Genomic DNA, 23,824 nt, shown 5'->3' with positions numbered 1-23,824 from the left:
TTTTGTGTAACTTCTTTGAATATTATGTTTAGGCACTTTATTTGTGCTGGAAGTCATTGGTGTTAGCACAATTTTCTTCAATTGTTTCTATGTGATTAATACTTCTTCCTAATTTCTCAGAGACCTATGAATCTGTGTAATTGAAATAAAAGCTTACAGTTTAGACTTTATTTATTCAAATTGGGTGATTTAAAAAAAATTAATCTGTATTGTTTTTGTCTCAAAATGTGGTGCAGGAAAAGTTTGAAAACTTGCCTTGAAAATGTTTGAAAAGTGTTTGGCGGTGGGGGAAGAGTAGCTGAACCTGAGGTTCATGTTTTCCTCTCTGCGCAGCAGAAACCCCCTGCTGGCCACAGACGGTATCACGCCGACTTCCCAGAGCAGCAGCAGCAGCAGCAGCGTCAGTCACCCGCCCGACATGTCGGGCTGGAACCCGTTTGGAGAAGACAACTTCTCCAAACTGACCGAGGAGGAGCTGATCGACCGAGAGTTCGACATGCTCAGAGCAAGCAAGTCAACTTTTCTCTCCTTCCTCAGAGTTTGAACCAAAGTTTGAATCTCAGACATTTTCTAAGTTTTTTTCCTTGTTTTTTTCACTCTTGAAACCACATATTTTTATAAATTTAATAAAAACACATTTCTAAAATTAATTTACACTTAATTTTAGTGTAAATTAAGTACATTATGTGAAGTTAATATACACACTTTTTTTTTGTTTTGTTAGATGTATTTCCATCATTCTGACTATTTCCTAAATGCAACAAAAATTTTTTAGATTTTCTTATAACTTTCTTTTTATGTTGTGTTTAAACATTTAATTTGAGCAGAAAGGTAATTTTTATAGTTCAGTATACAGTTGAAACAAAAATATTTCTTATGCCTAACAAAAATAATTTTTTTTAAGTTGATTCAAACTGTTGTATTTTGGGTCAGAACACAAATTTCTTTTTCTATTTGGTTAAAAACAAACAAACATTGAAAATTTTTTTGACTTTTTGAGCTCAAACAAAAAGATTTCTGCAATTAGTCTCAAAAATAATCTTTTTTCTAGAAAATATTCAATAATTGAAGCTCAGAAATGCTCTAGAAAATTTCTGAAATTAATCTCAAAATGTCAGTTTTTTTCTATCAAATTTTTGACTTTTGAATTTCAGAAAATTTTAAAAAATTCTAGAAAATTTCTGAGATTAATCACAAAATTTTGAGTTTTTCCAGCAATTCTTTGACTTTTCAAGCTTAAAAGTTTTATTTTTTTCTAGAAAGTTTCTAAGTTTAAGCTCAAAATTTCAGTCTTTTCTTTTGGTCGTATTATTAATTTTTTGTCGTATTTAAAAAATATTAAATTTAACTTAAGACTTTCTGTAGATGCCCTGAAATTATCTCAAGAAGCTGTCTTTGGTTTTTGTTTGTAACTGGGACGATCTGCTGATCTCCAAACAGAGAAGCCAGAAGAGCGAACGGTCGGCGTGGAAACGGACCCGATGCCGCCCGCAGCACTTCCGCCGGAGGATCTGTTCGGCTCGGTTCCCTTCGTGGCCAACGCAGGCAAGTCTTAGAGGAGTCTCTGCCCCGCCGGCCCGGTACTGTGGAGCCACCTGAGCCTCCAGGCGGGAAGCCACAATAAACCAAGTTCCACTGGTGCAGACGCAACCAGGAAGTCGGTTGCTGCTCCCGCTTTACCCAGGTGGAAAATTAAAGGCAGCCATGTTCTCCAAATATACTCGGCACTGGGCTCATTTATCACTAGTTACCACTATTCTGCTCTAACAGACATTTATGCAACATGCTGAACTCTGCTCTGCAGGAAGCTAACGGTACCGATGTGTGGGCGGAGCTTCGAGTCTCTGCGTTGACGCATTAGCGCTAAAAGCAATACGAACACCTAACAGGGCTGCTACTGCAAGGGCTGAATGATTCCCATCAGAAAGAAACACCAACTAGTTCAAAATGTTAAAAAATTATTACTCACTGCAGATTTTAATGGGTTTTCTTCCCCCGTTTCTCGTCATGGTGCTCATGTTACAGAATCAGATATTTAGAGCATCCCTGGAGTTACATACCTGTGCCTGATGACCTCAGTACAATCTGGATCACTACTTTATTGATTATTTTGCTGATTTCTAATGCGTTTACTGATTTATAAAGTGTGTCAAAGTCCAGGGTTGGTTTTCGTTTCGCTTTTTGATTTCATCAGTGACTGCAGGTACATCTCAGTAAATTAGAAAATCATTAAAAATGTATTTTAATAATTCAATTCAGGAAGTGAAACAAAGTGGGATGTCTCCTGAGTCCATGTACTAAGCAGTTGGTTGGGGCTCCTTCGGCTTGAATTACTGCATCAGTGCGGCGTGCCATGGTTGGAGATCAGCTTGTGGTTCAGCTGAGGCGTTTGGGAAGTCCAAGTTTAACAGCAGCTTTCAGCTTGTCTATGTTGTGCACTGCAGTTTTTCCTTCCAACTTACTTTCCATTAACGTTCTTGGATACAGCATTCAGTTTCTGTAAGACTTTTTTCTATTGCAAAAATCCTTTTTTTTTCTTGTACTTTTTGTTAAACTCAGTAGAATACATGGTTAGAATCTGTTTACACTTTCTGAATTTTATGTTTTTTCATGATCTTCTAATTCGAGATGCACCTGTAGGAACCCGGTTCTGTTCGCGGTACTGAGCCCGTCTCACAGAAAACGTTTTGTTTACACCGTCGCCCATCGACACCGCAGACATTAGAAACCTGGAGCCTGGAGATGTTCTGATCCGCTCTGATCCAGGCTGACGCGCTCGCTAAGTGTCAAATAATCAACGGCAGCAATAAGCTTCTGTGCCTCCTTTTCCTTCCTGCTTCTCAATGTGAACTGGTTCTGTAGGCTCGATAGAAGAGCTGTGGCGTAAACGTAACTATAAGCTGTGTTTTTATATTTTCTAGAAAGAATGAGTATTTCGTTTTCGGTTCAGTTGGAGCGGAACGATGCAATATAACCCTGTGAGCACTTGAATGTCAGCAGGAATGTTTTTTGTCTTTTCTTTGTGAGCTGAAGTTTCTGTACAGCAGAGAATTAGGGCCAAACAGAAATATATGGTGTTAATAAGTATAAATTTACAATATTAAAATTTAGTCATGGTAAAATATTCTCTAAAATTTTAAACATTGTATAAAAAATAATGTATATGAAAATAGATTTTCTGAGATTATAAAGTCAGATATTTCTCAAAAAAAGTAAGACATTTTCTGAGACTGAAGCAAAAAATTCAGTTGTACGTCTGAATCTCTTGTAAAGTGTAAATGTTAGATCCGGTCTCTCTTCCTACATCAGAACAGGGTCTCCCGGGTCCGGACTCGCCCTGAACGCTTCGATCTCAATCCAGAAATCACGGCTGAGACGGTGAAGAAGATTCAAGATGGCCGCATCGAGTCTGGACCCTGGAGCCGATCTGAGCTTTTGATTTTAGGACTTCTGGCTTTATTTGTCACAAATTTCTGACTTTATAATGTTACATATTCTTTATTATTCTAACATTGGAGAATATGTTGATATTTTAGAAGTGGAAATTTACCCTACTGTCTCCACATCTACAATGGCCCTGATACTCTGTGGTAAAAATCTGCATCAAAGAAACAAAATCAACCAAACAAAAAAAAAGACCAAACAGATTTTATTCCCGTTTCATTCCTTCAGGCTGGCATGAAAAAAATTTGCTCCAAATTTTTGATCAGCCTTCCAGTTTCCTGTCTCTGTGCCATCATACTTTTTAGGTTTTCCTTCTTCATGGTTTGATTTCTCTCTAAGCATTGCAAACGCCGCTTCCTGCTTCAGGCTGGCTTTTCTACGTTTGGGGTCAGAAACCTTCAGTTTGGGAGACTTTATTTGCTCTTTGTCGTTTTAGTTGAGGCTCATTTTCAAAGAGCAGAGCTGAAACCAGTCGGTTTATTTTTGCATTAAATGATTCAACATGCGGGGTTTCCTACACATCCTTAAAGCTTTTTCCAAATTTAGATTAGTTTGAAAAAACAAACATAACGTTGGAGAAACAGGTTAATGCAAGGTTAAGCTAGTTAAAATTTGTATGAGTTTATTTTCAAGACATGCACTGTAAAAACACAAAATATTACCAAGTACTTTTGGTCTAGTTTATAGTGCAAATATCTTATTACACTTCAAATAAGACAAAACTAACATACAAGTAACTTTTCAGCAAGATTTAAGAGCTGGATTTGAGTCAACAATTTCTTAATATTGATGAAAAAGTTCTAGTTCCACATGCAGATTATTTCACTCAAGACATTTTTCCAGTGCTGTAAGTGAAATAATCTGCCGATGACATAACACTTTTTAAATAAGTGTTAAAGTATTAGTTACTTAAAACAAGCTCCTATTTGTTGCTGAAAAGTTACTTAAGTTTTGTCTTATTTCCAGCATACTAAGATATTTGCACGAGAAACTAGACCAAAAATGCATGGTAATATTTTGTTTTTGCAGTTTGATTCAAAAGTGTTTTATCCCAGTTTCATATCTGGAGGTAAAGAGAAAAGCAAGCGGTTATTAAAAGAAAACAAACTTTGTAGAGTTTGATTTGTAGCTCAAATATCGATACTTTATTCAGGTGAAACTCTAGATTTAAATTTCTAATATTTCTCGACTTTTTCAGTCCTACATGATTTATGATGTCATAAATGCATTTTTATTTTTGTGTTGGATTTGAAACATTTCATTATTCTGATGACCAAAAGTGATCAGAAAACCTTTCTAGCTCCCTGACAAAAAGCTTCAACTCGTAGTTTCTCTTCTAGATTCGGATAAAAATGACGATTTGAGTTTAAAGTTTTCGGCCCTTTCTTGGTTGTTTTCTGTTTGTGGCACTTTGCTGTTTGGCTGCGAACGCTTCCTTTTAGTTTCTGGGCTGCATGTCTGTGTGCCGCCGTCGTCGCTCCGTGACTTCCTCCTCCATCTCCGTCGTCCATTTTCTAATTTTCTTTTCTTTTAGCCGAAGGTAAGTTCACGTTCCCGCTCACATCGCCGCCTGAACGGCTTCAGTTCACCTCAGTTTGTTTTTCGCTCTTTTCTTTCTTCATTCAGTGAGACAGCCATACTCAGAAACATCTTGTTCATGTGTTTTTGGTGGATGGAGCCAAAAATAAACATTTTTTTACCAAAAGGGACAAAAAGAGCCATTTGCTGCACTTTACAGCAGAACCAGATTATTGTCCCAGTTGGATCTCTGAATATAATGTTACATGTTTACATTTATGTATTTTTGTTGATCTCAGTATGTGTGTAATCGTCTTTTTTTTGTTTTTTCCCCCCCCCACCCTGCAGAGGAGTTAAAAACGTTTTTGGTTTTTACCAGACGTGAGCGGCTCCCCGTCACTAACATGTTATTCCTTGTTTTCTGCCCTGTAACATTCTGTGAATGTATTTCTTTATAGAATGTTCCTGACGAATAAAAGAGAGCATTTCAAATCAAATTTCACTTTTGGTTGTTTCTTTAAGTCTCTCCACCAAGAGCAAGATGTTCCTGATGTGGCTGTCTCAGTTTGAGCTCCGAGACCCAACACAAACTGGTTCTGGTTCTGTCCTGATGAATGGGAAATGAAGTTTGGAATATTTAAATTATGGTTTCCTCATTACAACTTGACCTTTTTATCCCAAGAGTTGAGTTCTTCATAGGGCTGGTTGATTATTTGATCTTATCGAGTAATCACGTTTTTGGGGGTTTTGGAAGATTTGATTTTTGGAAAATTGGGATTTTTTTCTCCCATCTGGGCTGTTTGTGTTTCCATAGTTCAGCACAGGCGGCCATCTTGTTTGACAAGCATATTTTACAGCTTCTGTTTATTTAAAAAGAAGTTTGTTTCTTTGCATTTTTTTTGCACTTCTAATGAAAATCAGAAGTGAAAACGCCAATTTTTCTAAAAATCTAGAAAAATAAAATTTCTAGAAAATGTTTCTGAAACATTTAAAAATTTTTTTTTTTTTTTTTAAATCCAATTAATCAATTGTCAACTAAAAAGCCTTAACAGGAAAACAAATGACCAGGTTTCCTGATTTACTGTGTAAATGATTGTAGAGATTGATTTAATCTAAGATAATATGGGCCTGATTATTGTCAGTATTATGGATTTTAACCAATCCAATCGTAAAATATCCAACATTGGACTAAAAATAGATGGAAAATTTTAGCAAATTGAGTCATTAAAAGTTTGAAATATGAAATATTTTTTAATAAGCACAGGAAGTGTATTTTTGAACAGGCAGGTGTGTTGAACAGCTTCTGGAGAAGGTAGGTCGGCAAAGTGGGGTCCTCGAGATGAAATGACGTCAAATCATTTTGTTATAACCACATAAGCAGACAAGTTTGGTGCTCCTGGAAGTTGGATATTTTTGGTTAATTACAGGAAATTACTCATTAAAAAGCTGAAATTTTGTGTATACCTAATGTAATGTGTCTTTGGAAACTGTTACAAACTGATTAAACCTGCTTAAATACAAAATAAAGAAAAGTTGAACTGAGAAGCTGAAGATGAGCCGTTTGGAGAACAGATTGTCTATAACGTAAATCTAATGTTTTAAGTGTCAAAGAATGATCATAAATTCATTCAGTTTCTATCAAATACTCATAACGGCGCTTATAGAATCTAATTTAACCTAAAGGTCAAGATTCAGAGCCAAGACAGGCCCAGATTATAACCTGAGTGATTTGTAGTTTCTGAAATTTCTTTTAAAACTTAATTAGGAAAAAAATATTTATAAATGATACAAAATGCCTTTTTTGTGATAAATTTTAGATTTCAGTCTGTTTTCATACTTTTTTTTCTGACTGAATAAAAACCTCGCTAGTCAGTAAATAATTGTTCATAAAAGGAAAACAAGCAGTCAAAATGAAACCATTCACAGTTGTAAAAACTTCCGGTGGATAAATAAGTTTAACAGCTTTTAACCAGGAATAATTTACTATAACGGGACATATTTTGTTCTTTATTCTTTTCTGGGAGAATAATTTACTATTACTATATTTTGTAGGCTACAGTGCATCTGTTGCGCCAGATTTTCAAAGAGAAAAATCCCATTTCCACCATTTGTTGGTTCATTGTGAAGAATCTGCGTGGCTTGTAATCCCGCATCTTATTCCCAGTCCAGATGAAAACAATCTGACGTCTCTGAGCGATTAAAGATGTTTTCGGAGGTGAACCTGATTAAAGTTATAATCTGTGACCGGTGCAGTGAGCTGAACAGATGCACGGCTCTGACTAATATCCCGGACCCGGTGGATGGCGGCGCCGCCTCGTTTCCTGCTTTTGGCGGATCCGCGGCCTCGTTCTGCCAGTTTGGAAAAGGATGAGGAGAGGTTTGAGCTTGTTCATGTTCGCAGCAGGGGGTTCCTCTGATTTAGAGCTTCCTCTAATCAGGAACAATTATTTGGCTTCTTCATTGTGGCACCATTTACGTTCAGTACAATTGGAGGCTCTCCACTCGCTAATTAGGCTAATTTTTTAGTTGCCATTATGCAAATGTTTTGGACATAAAATCACACAGAGGTTCTTTTTTTTTTTTTTTGTTCCGTCGGAGGCAGAATTTTCTTTTCTTTTTTTTTTTGCTTCAGGTTTTCTGACTTAAAGCTTCAATCTTTTCTGGGAGATTTGATCTGAGAAGTAATTTTGTGGATCTTGGAAAAGGCTCAGCATCTTATTCCTCCGGCTCTTTAAGCCCGTTCATCTCACTGCGCGGTCCGAAGTCACAGCAGCTTTTCCACCATATTGCTCCTCTTCTGCTTCAATGAGAGACAAACTGTCGGCATTTGTCGGATAATCATTTCAAAGTCAATCCTGTGTTCAGTAATGCTGCGTGTTCAGGAAGTCGAGTGGGTTTTGTAGGAAAATGAAAAGATTTCTGCAGTTGGAGCATTTCAAGAGTTAGTTTTCTTGAAAATAACTTGAAAATGTAAGTATGTTTGAATGTAGAAATGTGTTATGCTTACAGAGTTCCACATGCAAACATATTATTGGAAAGTTTAGTGGAAGGAAAAGGTGTGGTAGAAAAAATGGTGCATGTAGATGCATCACCTGGACTATGGAGAAAAAGAACGAGGACTCCAAAGTCCTGATCTCGGGTCACAGTAAAGTTTGCATTTCATTTGAAAATCAAGGTCAGTCGGTTGATCAGTTGGTACTATCAACTGAGTTTTCTGAATTACACGCTCAACGCAGCTAGTGCGGTTCGCTTTCACACTGCACTCTGTCGAACAATCCAAACTCATGAAACTGTTCCTCTCCTCACCTGTGGTGGCGCTGCAGGCACTGAAGGAAACAACATGAAAACATTTGAAGAAGACACTGAGCGCAACGTCCTTCTCCACAAAATGCAAACAGAAATCAGATTTTAGTGATAGTAGGATTTCTCTTTTAACTGTGGCCATTTCTCCCATCAGCACTAGACTCACGTTTGTTTTGGTTGCATTTACCCAGAATGCAATGCTGTATCGTCCGGTTCGTTTGTGGGGGTGTAACTCTGATGTGCATTCCGGTGCACCTACAAACCTCGCTCTTGGTTCAGTTGAAGTGACTCTGGTTCGATTGCATCTATATATGTGCATTGGAACCGAACCAGGAACAGGAAGCGGACTGCAGCGCAAGGCATTCTGGGTAAATGTAAACGAAACAAAGGCTTGAGTCTAGAGCTAAAGGGAGAAATGACTTGTTGTTTTGCCAAAGACAAAAGAGAAATCCTGCAACCACTAAAACTTTACTTTACATTTTTGTTGACATTTCATGAAAAAGGAAGATGCGCTCTGTGTCATCCCTAGTTTGCTTATCATTTCCTTCAGGTGTTCTTGGTGCAGCGCCCCCACAGGCGAGGAGGGAAACAGGTTTCTTAAAGGGTTTTGGTTTGTTTGTCAGTGCAGTGTGGAAGCAAAACGCACCTGCTGAAAATGAATGTTGCAACTTTGGTCCCAATCAAACCGAGTCTACTAGATGTGAAAACATCCTTTGGCGCCGTCTGTGGTCCACATGCAGCCTCATTTGCATTTGAACGGCACCAGAACTCACTTCAAACAAACCCAGACCTGGGTTTGCAGGTAGTCACAGACAAAAGAAATTCTGATTCTGACTAAAATCTGATTTCTGTTTACATTTTATAAAGAAGGAAGTTGCGTTCAGTATCTTCAAAGGTTATTGTGTCGTTTCCTTAAATTGTTCTTGATGCAGCGCCACCGCAGGCAAGGAGGGGAACTGTTTTTCAAAGGGTTTGGTTTGTTTGACAGCGCAGTGTGAAAGAAAACCACCCAAGCTGAAAATTTAACAAATGTTGCGATCTTGGCCTCCTATCAAACTTAGTCAACCGGACTACCAGGTATGAAAACATTTTTGCTAGATGGTTGAGTGTTGCCTTCAGAAATCCCAGTTGACCATCCCAAGCGAACTGGACTTTCAAAGCAAACCAATTAAAGTGAACTAAACATGACTGGTGTGAGTGAACTCTAAGAGTCCTTCATTTTTATTTGCCCTGAAGCCTTATTGAGATGCTGGTTTCATTTCCAGCAGGACTTGGTACTGGCCCACATTGCCAAAGGTACCAATACCTGTATCGATCCATGACCTTAAATGTCAAGAAAATGAGACATTCTAGACAAGCTTAAGCAACTTCATAATTTTGATCCCTTTAAAAAAAAAAGTACTTTTCAATTACTTTCAAATTTACTAAGATTTTTAAATATCTGCAGGGTTTGAGATTAAGCTAAAACATTTTTATGTGTAATTTTCTGATTTCTGCTCAGGAACTGGTGTGCTGCAGAGTGAGCCGCCTGTCGACGAGCTTCCTACCAATGTCCAGGCCCCCGTCGAGGACGCTCAGCTGGTCAAGGAGCCAAAATCGGGAAAGAAGAACAGCTGCAAACTCACCGATGAGTCCGACAGCGACTTCGAGTCCGACCCTCCTTCTCCAAAAAGCAGTGAAGACGAAGAGCAGGAGGAAGAGGAGGCCTTGAACAGCGAGCACGGTGACGACACCGAGCCAGAGAATCTGGGTCAGAGGCCTCTACTGATGGACTCCGAGGACGAGGAAGATGAGGATAAACATAGCTCAGATTCGGACTGTGATGTCAGTAAGGTCAAAGGCCGCTCAAAGAAACCAGCCGCCGTTAAAGTAGCCAATCCCACCGCTTCCAGGAGTCCTGGAGGGCGGTCTAAGCAGAGTCTCATCACCCCTACAGTGTCTTCCGACGGAGCTGAAGTTGTGGACGTGTTCGGCGCCGTTCCGTTCGTTGGCGGAGCTTCGCCCGTCGGGCCCGCAGAGGGCAACGATATCTTCACCAAAGCGCCTTTCCGGCAGGTCAGCCAGGAGGAGCCGGCTGCTGATGAGTTTGATGTTTTCACCAAAGCCCCGTTCAGCCGGAACGTGTCGAAGTCCGGAAGGAGCGGCAGCCAGACGCCCCCCGTATCTCCAGAAGGCACCGACGTCTTTGGCTTCTCTCCGTTCCAGCCGGGCCATACCGAGCCTCCGCCTACCTCCCGGAGCGCCGAAGACATCTTCCAGTCGCCATTCGAGGAGCCGTCGGGTCTCCAGCAGAGGCAGAAGCAGCGCAGCCTCCAGAAGTTGTCTTCCCGACAGAGAAAAACCAAGCAGGAGACGACGGCGGGGGGCAGCAACGGCAAGCGGCACCACGGTACCCCAACCGGAGGACGCAAAACCAACAAGCCGAGCTACCGCACTCCAGAGAAGGTCCGCAGGCATAAGAAGGTGGGCCGCCGAGATTCTCAGAGCAGCAACGAGTTCCTGAGCACCTCCGACTCCAAGGAGAACATCAGCGTGGACATCAGCATGGCCGAAGGGAAGGACACCATGGCGCCTCTTCCGGTGGACGACGTTCTTCTAGACCCGTTTGGGGCCAAACCCTTCCACCCTCAGTACCCAGGCCTTGGCGACAGTAAACCCGACATGAGCACCGCCAACGGGGGAAGGATCATAGATGATTTCGGGGCGGTTCCCTTCACGGAACTGGTGATCCACAGCGGGCCGCAGCAGCCGGTGGTAGCGCCTTCGCAGCCGCTGGACCTAGACCCTTTTGGAGCGGCGCCGTTCCCCTCCAAGCAGTAACTCAACATGTCTTCCGCCAGTAACCGTTAACCCACAGCAGTTTTTTTTTTTTTGGTTTGGGATCATTTCTAATCAGCCTGAGTGGAGTGTTTCTCTCTGCGCCTGCCTTCTATGCTGCATCTCAATGCTTTTAGGAACTGAGAGTTTGTACTGTGATTTAATGTTAATACTTGACTTTCTAGTCTGCCTTGTGATAAGTTTTAGCACCAAGAAGCCTTACCTGAGCTGGGCCCGACCCGCCGCACAGTACCTCCGTAAAAAAAAAAACGCATCGTTTGACATATTTTGGGAGCAGCGTTTAACCACTTTGTCGTCCTTTTTAGGTTTTTAATCTATGCATACTTTCCCTGCAGCCAGTGTGGGAGTGGGTGCATTTCACTAGAAGGGAATTTTTATTTTATTTTATTGTACTTTCCAAAAGAAAACAACTTTTTTTTCATTTTTAGGCTCTTAATTGTTCTTTGTAGCAGAAAAACTTCTGCTCAATTATTGGTTATTTTCTTTTTTTTATGAACTCAAAATAAAAACACAAAGCTGCAGCCAGTCACTTGTGAAGGATTTGGTACTTGTGGAGCATTTCTGATGAATTCTGACTAGTTTGTTGGATTTTATTGAACAGTTTATAAGACAAACATGTGAAGCGTATTGTATTAAACAGCCTTAAAAACAAACGTAGCTACCCAGCTTCTCTTTTAATAACCAAAATGGAAAAAAAGGTCTCATTTACAAGTCGCAGATATAAAAGACAAATGTACAAACAGTACAGTTAAGTCCATTAATAATTTAAAAACGATATCAAATTTCATCCCAAAATGAGTCCACTGCCATTTAACTTAATCACTATAAGTCTTTAAAAATGTTAAGGGAAAATATTTACTAAAAAATCTGCATGAATGAAGAGTGTAGTGACTTATTCTCCTTTTTAAGGCTTCAAGTAATTGTCTAACCTCCTCCTCCAAATATCTTGTGTGCCTCCATCACCAAAGGTTTTCATTTATAATCGTGAAACCGATAATGTTTCTGTTTTGGGTAAAACTACAATGGTGCAAACATAAATGCTGCAAACTTGTGCTGCAAAATCGAAGTCCTCCAGACCACTAGGGGGAGACAAATCATCTTGGACCAAATGCAGAGTAAAGATGGGATGTGCAGAAAAAAAGAGAGTGTTATACTTTTTGAAAAATGCAGTCTTTTACAAGACCATTGAACATCAGGATTAACGTATGTAAAAATCACCTACTCCATACTCCACCTAGTGGTCTGGAGCACTTTTGTTTTTATGGAGAAGGTTTACAGCTTTTCATATTTAGAAAAGCTTCTAAATTCATATTAATATGTTTTTAAGGAATTTTTCCATTTTGTTTCCATTTCCTGTAGGTGGGAACATTTTTCATTTGCATTTATTTTGTTGATTTAAAGGTTTTTGCTTCCATTTTATGTGTTTGTAACAGCCAGTGTCTTGTGCGTTTGCACTCTTCTGTCATTGTAGAAAACCCTAAAACAAAAACCTGTTTGTAAGCCCCTCTGAAGATCTGATGGTTTGTTTTAAGGCTAAGAACTGATTTATAATTAGGAGGCTAATATAGCGTTTTTTATATATATATATATATATAGTTTTGCTGAGGTCAAATTTGAAGTCTAAATATAATCAAATGTTTTAATAGATAAAACATTCATGTAATGTACATAAAAGCTGGTTTAACATGTAGGTGCTGCATTTTGGAATGAAGTCATTTGAAATACTAAAACAGTAAAACATTGCACATCACCCTAAGGGAGCTAGAACATCATATTTTACAGTATTACATCTGAAAACACTGATTTTTTTTTCTCTTGTCTGCTCCCAAAAAAATCCTCACATATGAACCAAATACAAGATTATAACAATGAATATAAAAGGACAGAGAATGTAGTTTTAATACTGCCACTTAAATCACTGTTGTGTCTCAGTAGTGACCTCTAGAGGCGGAGCTGCTCATTACTCCCTGCTAATATGAGCTTAAGAACCTCGACTAAATCCCAAATAAAACATACAAATCTGATTAACAGTTCTGAAAGAAGCTGCTGAACAACAAGTCTTTGGGGTTTTAATTGCTTTAACATGCTCACTTTTTGCTTCTTGATATTGTTAAAACATCAAATATCAAAAAATCTGCAGATTTAAGTTTCCCCATTCAGAAACATTTGATGCTACATCATTTACAGGCACTTGGAGAACCAGGAAGTTCAGGAGCTTCCTGTTAATTTGTTCCTGTTGGGGATTTTTATGATGCATTCATGTCACCTCGTTTCCTGTGCTGCAGCGCCACTGACCATCAGGCAGGTAAAATGCAAGCCACCGGGTCAAAGGTCATTCCTAGAGGTAGAAAAAAATGAAGTTAAATCAGATCTTGGAAGCTGCAACACTTATTTTTGTGTCTCCTGAAAAGATTTAAGGATTAAAATATAATTTATTCCCTCCGTTTCTCATTGTAGAAACAAAGATCTGCTATGAACTGATAAAAAAAATAAAAGAATTTCACGGCAGAAAATTTGGCTAGAACTCTAAAGTAATTATTTTTTGTTTTGGTTAAAGAACAACAAACTCTAAAATCAAAATAATCTTAAAAAATGGCTTACTGGGATATTTTAGATGATCTTAAATCAAATCTAATCTGATTTATCATAACTTTACCAGTTTAAATAAATTGAGATCAGTGTATTATTATTATTATTAGAGGGATGAACAATGTTTCTGTAATTCAGATTAATCTAAATATTTAAAGCACAAAAGCAAGAAAAAAAGAAAAGCATCTGACTGGAACAACTTGTTTCAGAAAAAATAAAGAATAAATTATGCATAAATATATTTCTATAATTTACTTTTCTCTTTCAAGTGTTTGGTTCCATTAAAACACATTTTCTACAGCAACATTCACATCTCTCCTATTTTTTATAAAGTATAAATAAAACTGTACAGATTTCTTCTACAGATGTCAAGATTCAAATATGGAGCCTAAAAACAACAATAACCTGCTGGAAAGTCAGGAAAAAAAGATTTTTTAAGCATAAAGTTTAGTCTAAAAATCAGATGTAATACGAAAATATAATAAAATAATAATTAAAGGTAAAAAAAAAAACCCAACTAATTACAGGAAACATTTATGAAGATATACCTGGATGGATAATAGATGGGTGAAAAATGGTAAATGAATGGATGAATAATTACACGGTTTGATGAATAAATAAATAGATGGGTGGATAATCGGATGGATGAACAAACATGAATTTATAAAATGGAGAAAGTTTCACTAAATTTAAACTTATTTCCTCCTTTAACATCAGACTTTTTTCTCACATTAAAACTCAATTTTGACCAAATTTTGCTCCATTTATAACTTTTAGAAAACATTTCTTCCTTTCAAGGACAAAACTACATGCAGAGGGTTTTCAACGTCTTACGTTCAGAAACTGGGCGTGTTGCGTCGTGAACTAAGTGTGCTGAGGAGCGGCGGGACACGGCTGACTGTGTCTGTACGCCATGATGAAACCCGACGACTGGTGCCACCAGTAGAACATCAGAACCAGCAGCAGGTGCCACACCTGGTGGCTGGAGCCCAGGTAGTTCAGCTGGCCTGAGGGGGGAATACAAAACATGATTTAAGTGTATAACATTACAGGATACGCTTTTTTCATTTGCGTTTCCTCGCAATAAATTAGCAATTACAACGAGTACAAATTTAAAATTGCACACATATAGTCAGAATATTTCTACATTATTAAGTGTTTGGTGCAGAAACTGGTTGAAAATCGATCTATTATCTATAATTTGTGTAAAGTAGAGATGGGACTGCACAGAAAATCAGCTCTTCATTCAGACAACCAGCATAAAAAAGACACAATCAAAACTCAGATGACTTTAATATCTCATTAAAGTAACTCAAAAACGTCCAAATAGTTTGGATGCATTTATTTCTTTCCTTCTTTCGGAAAGTTTCTGTTTATGCTTAAGGAAGAAAAGATGAAAAGTCCATGTTTAATCTCTTTTGCTTTTTCATTTTAAGTATAAGTTTGTGGTTCATTTGTATTCTAAACAAAATGATATAAAAAAACCGTCAGATATCTTTCTAATGTGACTAACATACATAGAACAAAGGTACAAAAACATTATATTGTAGCAGAAAGACTTTAAATATTCAAATAGTCAGTACAAGAAGCATCTTGAATACTTAAAGTATAGTGAGGGAATGCAAAAAAAACTGTGACATAATTAGGGTTGCACCAATTTCAGTTTTCTGGCCAATTGCCGATTACCGATCTGTAAAAAGCCTGACATCCAATTTTTTTTCTGCCTGAAATGTAGCTAAATATAGCAAGAAAGCCACTGAGTTGGTAACAGTTCGGTGACAATTGTTAAATGCAAACATGCAGAAACGATCTGGTGGGTCAGTTTGTCAATCAAACCTCTAACAGGAGAGCAGAAGAGGACAGATGTTGGAAGATCGGCTTCACATGTAAGTATCAGACAATGACTGATCTCCCAAATTGAAGGAACTCGGTGCAGAGTTCGGTGCATCCCTAGAGGTGATGTGAAACTACTGAGTGGACTCACCTGGGAAATATCGCTCTGGAACCTTAGAAACATAAAAAATAAGCGCCAACGCTGCGATGAAGTACATCCCAAGGATCCGTGGAACAAAAGCCTGAAGAGAAACACAAATAAGTCAACAATAACCACGTCTAAGCAGAAAGAGTGGATAAAAACCAGAAGAGTTTGTTGGACCTGCACGAGCTGTGAGGAGAATCCTCCGGTGATCCAGATCCAGTGGAGCGTCGGGATGAGGCCGTAGCCGGCCACAGAGCAGAAGATGAGCGAGCGCAGCTGCTTCCACTGCTTACTGAGGTAGAGAGGATGGATCTGGGCGAAGAAGACGGCCAGGATCATGGCCAGGACCGTCACCAGGTAAACCTGCCGCCAGTACTGGGACCAGCACCACAGAGACCGGTCAGAAACAAAAATAATAAAAACGAGTCAACATTTGAGTCAACTACTGAGAGGAATTCATTTTCTTTGAACATTTCCAACCATAACGCTGAATGTTTGTGTTTATTGAAGTTACTAATGACCAAGGAGGTGATTCAGATTTTTGATTCAGGTGTTTTGAAGTAGAGATGCAACCACCAGTGGCAGGAAAGTACGGGGTTCTGTTACAGTCAAAAATTAACAGCAGTAATTTGGGTTATTTAGCCTGTCATAAAAGGGCAGGCTTCAAACTAAATACTTAGTCAGCAAGCTAATTATTTAGTTAGCAAACATAATAGTTACTACTATTATGTAATATAGTAGTCCTGGGTGAAAGTACTTCCATATTTTTGCACAGTTTTGGATTAATTACAGCCCAGAATATGTTGCTCTTTCAGCAAATGTTCTTTATAGTCTGTATACTCCAGTTAACGATTAATCGATTACTCAATTAGTTGACAACTATTTCAATAGCTGATTAATCACGATTTATCGTTTGCAACAAAACCAAATGTGAAAATGTTTTAGAAACTGCTGAAGACTCCATGATCATCACAGAGGATTCCTCTCTTTCTAAACAGAATTAAGTGTTTTATACATTTATTAATGACTCAGATGTTTATGAGTAAATCAAACAAATAAAGAGAATCGGAGAATGAAAACTAAGCGTTGTTTGTCTTTCGTCTTGGCTCAGTTTCTTCCTTGCATGTGTTAAGAAATCTCTCCCACTGTTTGAGCCGTTATCACAGATCTGCGGCGAACCTGTCCCTGGATCTGCGCTTGGTATTTAAACTTCTATAAGTAGCTGCTGAAAAGTCTGGACAGCCTCGTCTCCGTCCCTTCTGTCTGCCTGTGTGGATGCAGGCCTCCGTCCAGTCACACGTCCTCGTGCGACGAGTCCTGCTGAATTTCACAGTGAATAAATTTGCACCCGGAACAAGGCCCCCGGCTCGGCCACAGCCAAATTCTTCTTTTCTTTTTTTTTTCTTCTCCTCCTCCTCATCATCACAGATCTCCAAATCTGCATCCCTCAAAAGACTCGGACGAGACAAGAGTTTGACTGGCTAAATATAAAAATCTGTTTTTCTTCAGGGACTTGGCTCGCCACTGGAGTGGAGCCACCCAGAAGCGAAGCCTCCATCTTGGCGTGGATGGAGGAGGAGGCGGCGGCGGCGGCGGCCGGGGGACGAGGGGCTCCTTTTTTGCCGCCGAGGCTCCTGGACTTGCGAGCGTCATATGGTGAGGAACAGGAGTGACGGACCGCTCCGTGAACGCCGCCATCTGGTTTGGTCTGGAGCAGATTTCAGCCCAGTTCTGGGGGCAAAATAACCCGGCGCTTCCAATATGCGGGGGAAAGCGAGCATCCCGGAGCGGAGCCAAGCGTTTCAGGGATAAAAAAAAATTTAAAAAAATAAAATAAAACGGCGGTGCCGGCGATGGTTGATGGTGGGCGGCTGGAATGAGGAGCTTGTGTCATCGGAGGCTGTTTTTCAACCGGATGAGAGCGGCGAAGGTGTTGTGTTGCTTATTCACCGGGAACAATGAGTAAAAGAGCCGAGCCAGGCTGAGGCGCTCGCTTTGTTCAATTACTGCTCCTCAGGCCGCCGCCGCCATGATGCAACAATTCACAGTAAAATAATAAATAAATCAAATGCTCCTTTTATCATCTGATTGTTTCAGTTTATGCTTAAAACAGGCCAGGAGAAGATAGTTTCACTAAAACAGCTGCTTTAAATCCATTTAATGCAGAAATAAAAGTTTATTTTTTTCCATACCAGATCTAATTTTTATTATTTTTTTCTATTAAAAAAGCACAAATGACAAAAAATAATTTCACAACGTGGCTTTTATTTTAATTATTCCAGTGAGTATTAGCGCCGGGCTATGAGAATTTTAGTTTGATTAGAAGAATAAAGTTGTAATTTAAGCAGAAAAGTGTCTTAAAACTAAAATAAAAAAGTTTTTTTTATATAGGTATTTCTGTAAGTATTAAGTAATATTTGTAACATTTACACCAAAGTATAACTTTAAAAGATGCAAAAGTTCTCATTTTAATTATTTGCATTTTTTGTGGATTTCACATGAAATTACGACTTTACTCTCCTAACATTACGTCTGTATTGTTGTAGTTGTGATTCTTGGGGTCGTGATGCAGATTTCTTTCTTAATTTCAAAATTATAATTTTCAGCCATTATTTACATTCAGATTTACTGCATCTGCCTCTTTTGGTGCAGAATTAAGATTTTTGTCTCACATCAGTAAAAGTTGAATTAAAACCAACACGACAGTTCAGAGTGTAAAAACACTTTGATAATAATTGGATATGTATCCGACATGTAGAAGTGTGTGCCATAAATCAGGTTTTTTTGGGGGGTGAAAAGATCAGAATTGGACCGATCTTAAAATTAATGAACACGTTCTTTTAATCAGAGAAATATTGCAAAAAATTATCCGTGTCTTGTGTTTTCTATAAACACTAGAGCTGCACCGATCCTCCCTGCTTTCGATATCGATATCTGAGGTTTAGCATCGGCTGATACCGATCTGATCTGGAAAACAGCGCTGAATTGATTTAAAACATTTGTTTTTAAGCCAAATATAAATGCCCTGAATTACAAATTTATTTGACATCTCTGCCCCAGTACAGCTCACTTAAATAAACCAATAGCTTCACTAGTTTTGTCAAACATGTAAAAACAACTTTTGTCCAAGTACAAAAGTCACATGTAAACAAATGTGGAAAATGCCAAAAGTTTAACTGTCTTACCACAAACCCAAACACCACAAATCAATCAGGAATGAACTTACATTGTTACAGTAGAAAGTGTAAAACACTCCTGGAACGTAGCATCCCAGAATGCCGATGGAAACGCCGGCGTAGTCCAGCGCCATCCAGCGGCGGCTGGTCTTCTCCGAGCGGTGGCAGCAGAACAGGTGGTAACCCACGGAGCAGAGCATGCACAGCTGAGGGTTGAAACGCAGCGACACGCTCCATCAGGAATTAAAGACACATTTCATTATCCAGACCAGATTCAGGCAGATTTCAGGACTGGGATTCAGTTTAATTTGCTAAGAACATCCAGCAGAACTTTGCACTGATGTCGGTTCGTAATCGCTCAGATTAAGACGACAGCAGTGAATGATATTTGGCTCATCCTGAATCATCATATTGTGAAAACTGAGCAGGAAAACATGAAGCGAAGGTTTAACTTTTTCTACCTGTTTTTTAAAAATGCAACCAGAAACAATTCAGCAGACATGAAGAGAAAAATCACGCGTGAAGACATGAATATACGACAGATTTCAATCATTTCAGATGATCAGTTGATTGGAGAATCAGTACTAATAATCCTGATCAAAATCATCCATTTGTTTTCCTTTGATTTGACTCCAATGGTTGATCAACAAATCAAAAATGGCTGACGTTTTCATTTTCTAAAGAACATAAAATAAATTTTTATGATTTACTCTTTTTGTTTTCACTTTTTAGGCTTAATAATGTATTTAGACTCCCTCTATTGACGTAGATCGACCGGTTAATTGACAGTTTTGCTTTGCTGTCAAACAACTGCATCATAAGCTGCGTTTACGTTACAAATGTGCGCAAAATTTGTTGAAATACAAATTCTCTTTTGTTTTTATTAAATAAAGAACAAACATGAATAAATTTGTTCAAGTCATTAAAAACCATCACTCTCCTACCACTTCCTGTCATCTTCTTTGTCATTTCTGCCAGTAGTAACATCTGTTTGTTGATCATATGACTCGTGAAAACAGTGTTTCAGTTTTGCGAAATATAATTTTTTTTTTTTTTTAAAAACCACTTCATCCAAGCGCAAAAACTTTCTAAATTGATGTGTTTTAATTAAGCCAAGTTATTTTTAAAATTCAAACTTGCAATTTTACGATGAATGGAAACGCAGTTAGTGGTGAAGGAAGCGAAATCTTTCACTTCAACAATCCAGCAGTTCCTTGAACTGACTCGGCACCCACCTGGAAGCAGAACAGCCCGATGGAGTAGATGACGTAATCCTCCTTGGAGGCATGGATGGAGGGCAGCACCGACGCCATGTTGTACACGCCGATGCAGAAGAAGAGCAGGAAGCCCAACAGATGGCTCCAGATATTCACCGTCTCATTGGATAGGATGAAGAGGCTGCACACAAACCATTGCTCCATTGTTGTTTTCCAAGTTTAAAGCACCAAGAAGTATTTTATCCTGGTTTACGCCAAACTTTGAGCAACGCCTCACCTCTTGATGCACAGCCTGGATGGCAGGTAGGCTCTGTATCCGTCTGTGATGTATGGATTTTCTCTCAGGAAAACCGGGATCTGTTCGTACGTGTACAGTCTGATGCCTCTGGGCACCAGTACAGGCCAGTACTGGTAACCTCCCAGCTCGATGTAATGTGCAGTTTGGGCATTTTTCTGGGGTTTCTGGGACATTGCAACTGACTTGCTAGGTGAGTCAGTTTTAAACTGACTCGAAGCTGAAAGTATATTAAAAAAAGCCAAAACATTGACATTAAAGTTAAAACAAATGTCAATTTTAAGCAAAATAACTAATTGAACTGCCAAGATGAGACAATATGCTGATGACGCCATTATTTACATGATCTTTTTGTCCACTCATTGGAAGCTTTTCAGTGACAGTGTTCATCATTGAGACCACAATGGTCCATATAGTATCTTCCATAAAGGAATTAATGATTTCCATCAGATTTGTACAATAATATCACAGCAGACTTTTTGGAATGAAATATTATTATTCATGCATTGTATTAGAAGTCAGGATGCTTGCCCGATGGTGAAAAAACAAACTTAAAAAAATCTCAGCTGTGTGGATCGATTTTTTCACTACCAATATTGATATCCGACAGCTCTGAATTGACTTATTTGATAACTCTGCAGCAGTAAAGTACACTTAAATACCCAATAGCTTCACAAAATTAGTCAAACATGTAAAAACAACTTTAATTTGTCCAGTCAGCTCAATTAGGAGTAGAACAACCGATGTAAAATAAATAATACAATTAACTGACAACTGAAACGGACAAAAACAGTAAGTTGACTAACTTGGTCAAACATGTAAAAATAAAATGCAACAAACCTTTTAAATTGTTTAGAAAGTGTGATTAAGAGTTCTAGATATAATGTAAAATCAATAATAAAACAATGATCAATGAGTGGTCAAATAATTATTAGCTGAATTATTAAGAAACCAGGTCATGCTAATGAGGGTGAGTTGTTCTTCAGCGCAAACAGAGTATCTGCATGGTGCAGAATGAAATTAAGTAATATTTAGTCATTTAGGCTGGAAGTGCATGGCAGCCTTGCTTAGCTGGAGATCAAATAGTGCAAGTTACAGTTTCAAATGTGGAAAATGTAGATGCTTTACATACTTCAAGCAAATATATATTAATTTTGCAGCACTATTGTGATCAATCTCTGCCTATATTTCTGATTTTTTAGATATTCCTACCAAAGATCGCCATTGGTTCCACAGACACATTTTAAGACTAGAGAGGATAAATCTTTAAGAGTTTTGTCCCCCAAATTGTTTAAAACTTTGCCTCATTCTTTGTGCTGCGTTGACTCTCTTGATTCTTTTAAAGCAGCAGCTGAAGACTCGTTTATTCCGACTGACTTAACTAGTTTTATGCTGTATGATGTTACATGTACTGTGTTTTCAGTTTAGGTGTCATCTTAAAAATTAAGTTTACGTTGTAATTGCACAAACTTAGTCAACAGACACGTTGGATGTGTATTAGCTAAAATCTACTGGAAAATATTTGGGATTTAACTAATATATGGTGTGTTTTTCCTGTATATGTTTATGGCGTTTTTAAAGGCCCAACTATAATTGTATGATTTAGCTTTAATCACCATTTTCTTTACCTATACTTTTATGGGTAAAGAAAATAGGTTTATAGATATTTTATATATCCTGCTGCTCGTCTGAATACGAGGATTACGTAAAAGCCAACCTCTGTGCTTGTTAACGATTATAAAGTTTCAGCACAATAAAACGTTTGCTTTTCACAATTTTATAAGCCGAATGTTTGCTAAGCATCAAATAAGCCAAGAGTAAATTCAATTTGAGTCTTATGATGGAAAATGTAGCTATTTTAACCAAATGAATCTAAAATCAGTAGGATTTTCCAAGAGGTTTGGTGTCTAGCGGCTAACAAGAGCTAACTAGGCTAGTTAGCATTTTGCTTTGTTTATAGTTCATAACTAAAAAATAAACTTACCTTTTAACTTTGTGTATTTGTAGTTGGAGCCATTTTGCGGCTTAAAATACGAGCTACGCATTTGTACAGATTTATGAGCATTAAATTAAACATATAAAAAAGTATATAAAATTATTCACAACATCTTCACTAAGACGCCATCAGAATTAAAGGACCCCTTCAGCTTGTCCAAATACTGCCTGAATTAAAAACATAATCGAAACATCGACCACGCCTGATCACATTTGCAAGTGAAGGAAAAAAGGTTTTACCTGAAGAGAAATCTTAACTACAATTTCCAAGAATAAAAGCCCGAATATTTTTTATTTAAAATTTAACTCTAAAGAACAGTGATACACACTGTTAGTCTTTTTCTTTTAAATAAAACCTACACTAGATTCAATAAAAGCAGGACTTTATTCATAACCCCCTCTCATACTACTAAAAACAGCTCACAGTCTATGCAAATTAAACTTTTATGTAGTTAAAAATGGCTTAAGAAAAATGTAGACACATACAGTGCTTTGCAAAAGCATTATTGACAGGCAACCCTTTTTCACATTCTGTCACAAACTACAAACTTAAATTTTATGAAATTGTGACGCCCCAATAGGGTTAAAAATAAATTTTTTGTGGTTGTTTTACAAAACAACAGTAACAAAGTGTTACTTGCACACATAAAATGTATATTTGCATTCAACCATGAATTAGTATTTTGTAGAACAACGTTTTGCTACAATTTGTTAGACTTCATTTCCACACTGATGTCCTGCTGACAGATAAACAGAAAAGTGTTTGCTGATTTTTTTATAGATTCCACTAAAGGTTTTTTTTTACATTTAAAACTGTTTCTTTGCTAAGTTATCAACACTTAGCAAAGAAGCTAAGCTAATTGAGTTTATAAACACTTTTATGTCCAATTGAATCACATCATTCAAAACATTTCTTGGAAAACTAATACAATGGGACATTTAGGGTTAAATGGGACGTATTATGCAAAATTCATATTTTGCACGTTTTTGTACTTCCATTTGGGTCTCAATTGCTAAGCAATAAGCACTTAAAAAAAGAAGCAATAAACAAACACCCAGCCGTGTTTTTGTCAATACTCCAAGTAAATATTTTATGGCGTCCGTTAGCTGTTTCAAAAACAGCAGGCACTGCCCTAGCCTTTTATTTAGCAATCCAAGTTGAGCTCCAGCATGTTTGGTCAGCTGTTTTTTACTGCTCTATGCGCTGTAGATTGGCATATTAAGAACATTGCTGATATGAAAAAGGCAAATTTCTGGCAAAAAACCCTAAAAACTCAGAAATAAAAAAAAAGCATTTCTGAGTTTAAAAAGTCAAAGATTTACTAAAAAAACTCAGAAATTTGAAATGAATCTAAAAATTTTCTAAAAATTAAAACATGGAAATGTTTTACTTTAAAAGTTAAAATTTACTTTGAAAAAAAAAAGAATCAATCTCAGACATTAAAATTTTTTTAAAAGTCTAAAACTTTCA

At 37.9% G+C, this 23,824-nt stretch overlaps 2 protein-coding genes across 4 annotated transcripts in view; one reads left to right on the top strand and one right to left on the bottom strand.

Annotated features, from left to right (window-relative positions):
• Positions 1-11,756, top strand: part of bmp2k (BMP2 inducible kinase) — a 55,563-nt gene extending 43,807 nt beyond the window's left edge. Inside the window, exons 14-16 of one of the 3 annotated variants that reach the window (XM_023344089.1) lie at positions 337-509; positions 1,441-1,545; positions 9,767-11,756. In XM_023344089.1, coding sequence (XP_023199857.1) covers positions 337-509; positions 1,441-1,545; positions 9,767-11,085 — 1,597 coding nt within the window. In that variant the 3' untranslated portion in view covers positions 11,086-11,756. Of the gene's footprint in view, positions 1-333; positions 510-1,440; positions 1,546-3,309; positions 3,678-9,766 lie in introns of those variants that run through there. The other 2 variants (XM_023344088.1, XM_023344090.1) reach the window with 2 other exon arrangements.
• A 6-nt stretch (positions 11,757-11,762) lies between these two features.
• Positions 11,763-22,500, bottom strand: paqr3 (progestin and adipoQ receptor family member 3). Its single transcript, XM_005808800.3, has 8 exons — positions 22,343-22,500; positions 20,341-20,578; positions 20,082-20,244; positions 18,897-19,052; positions 15,848-16,045; positions 15,677-15,767; positions 14,527-14,699; positions 11,763-13,441 (listed from the first exon to the last, which is right to left on the bottom strand). The coding sequence occupies exons 1-7, from the start codon at positions 22,401-22,403 to the stop codon at positions 14,557-14,559; spliced, it is 1,050 nt and encodes a 349-aa protein (XP_005808857.2). The 5' UTR covers positions 22,404-22,500; the 3' UTR covers positions 11,763-13,441; positions 14,527-14,556.
• Positions 22,501-23,824: the final 1,324 nt, after the last annotated feature.

This window comes from Xiphophorus maculatus, chromosome 12, assembly GCF_002775205.1.
Source record: "Xiphophorus maculatus strain JP 163 A chromosome 12, X_maculatus-5.0-male, whole genome shotgun sequence".
Taxonomy (NCBI): Eukaryota; Metazoa; Chordata; class Actinopteri; order Cyprinodontiformes; family Poeciliidae; genus Xiphophorus; species Xiphophorus maculatus.
This window is presented reverse-complemented; position numbering and strand designations above follow the sequence as displayed.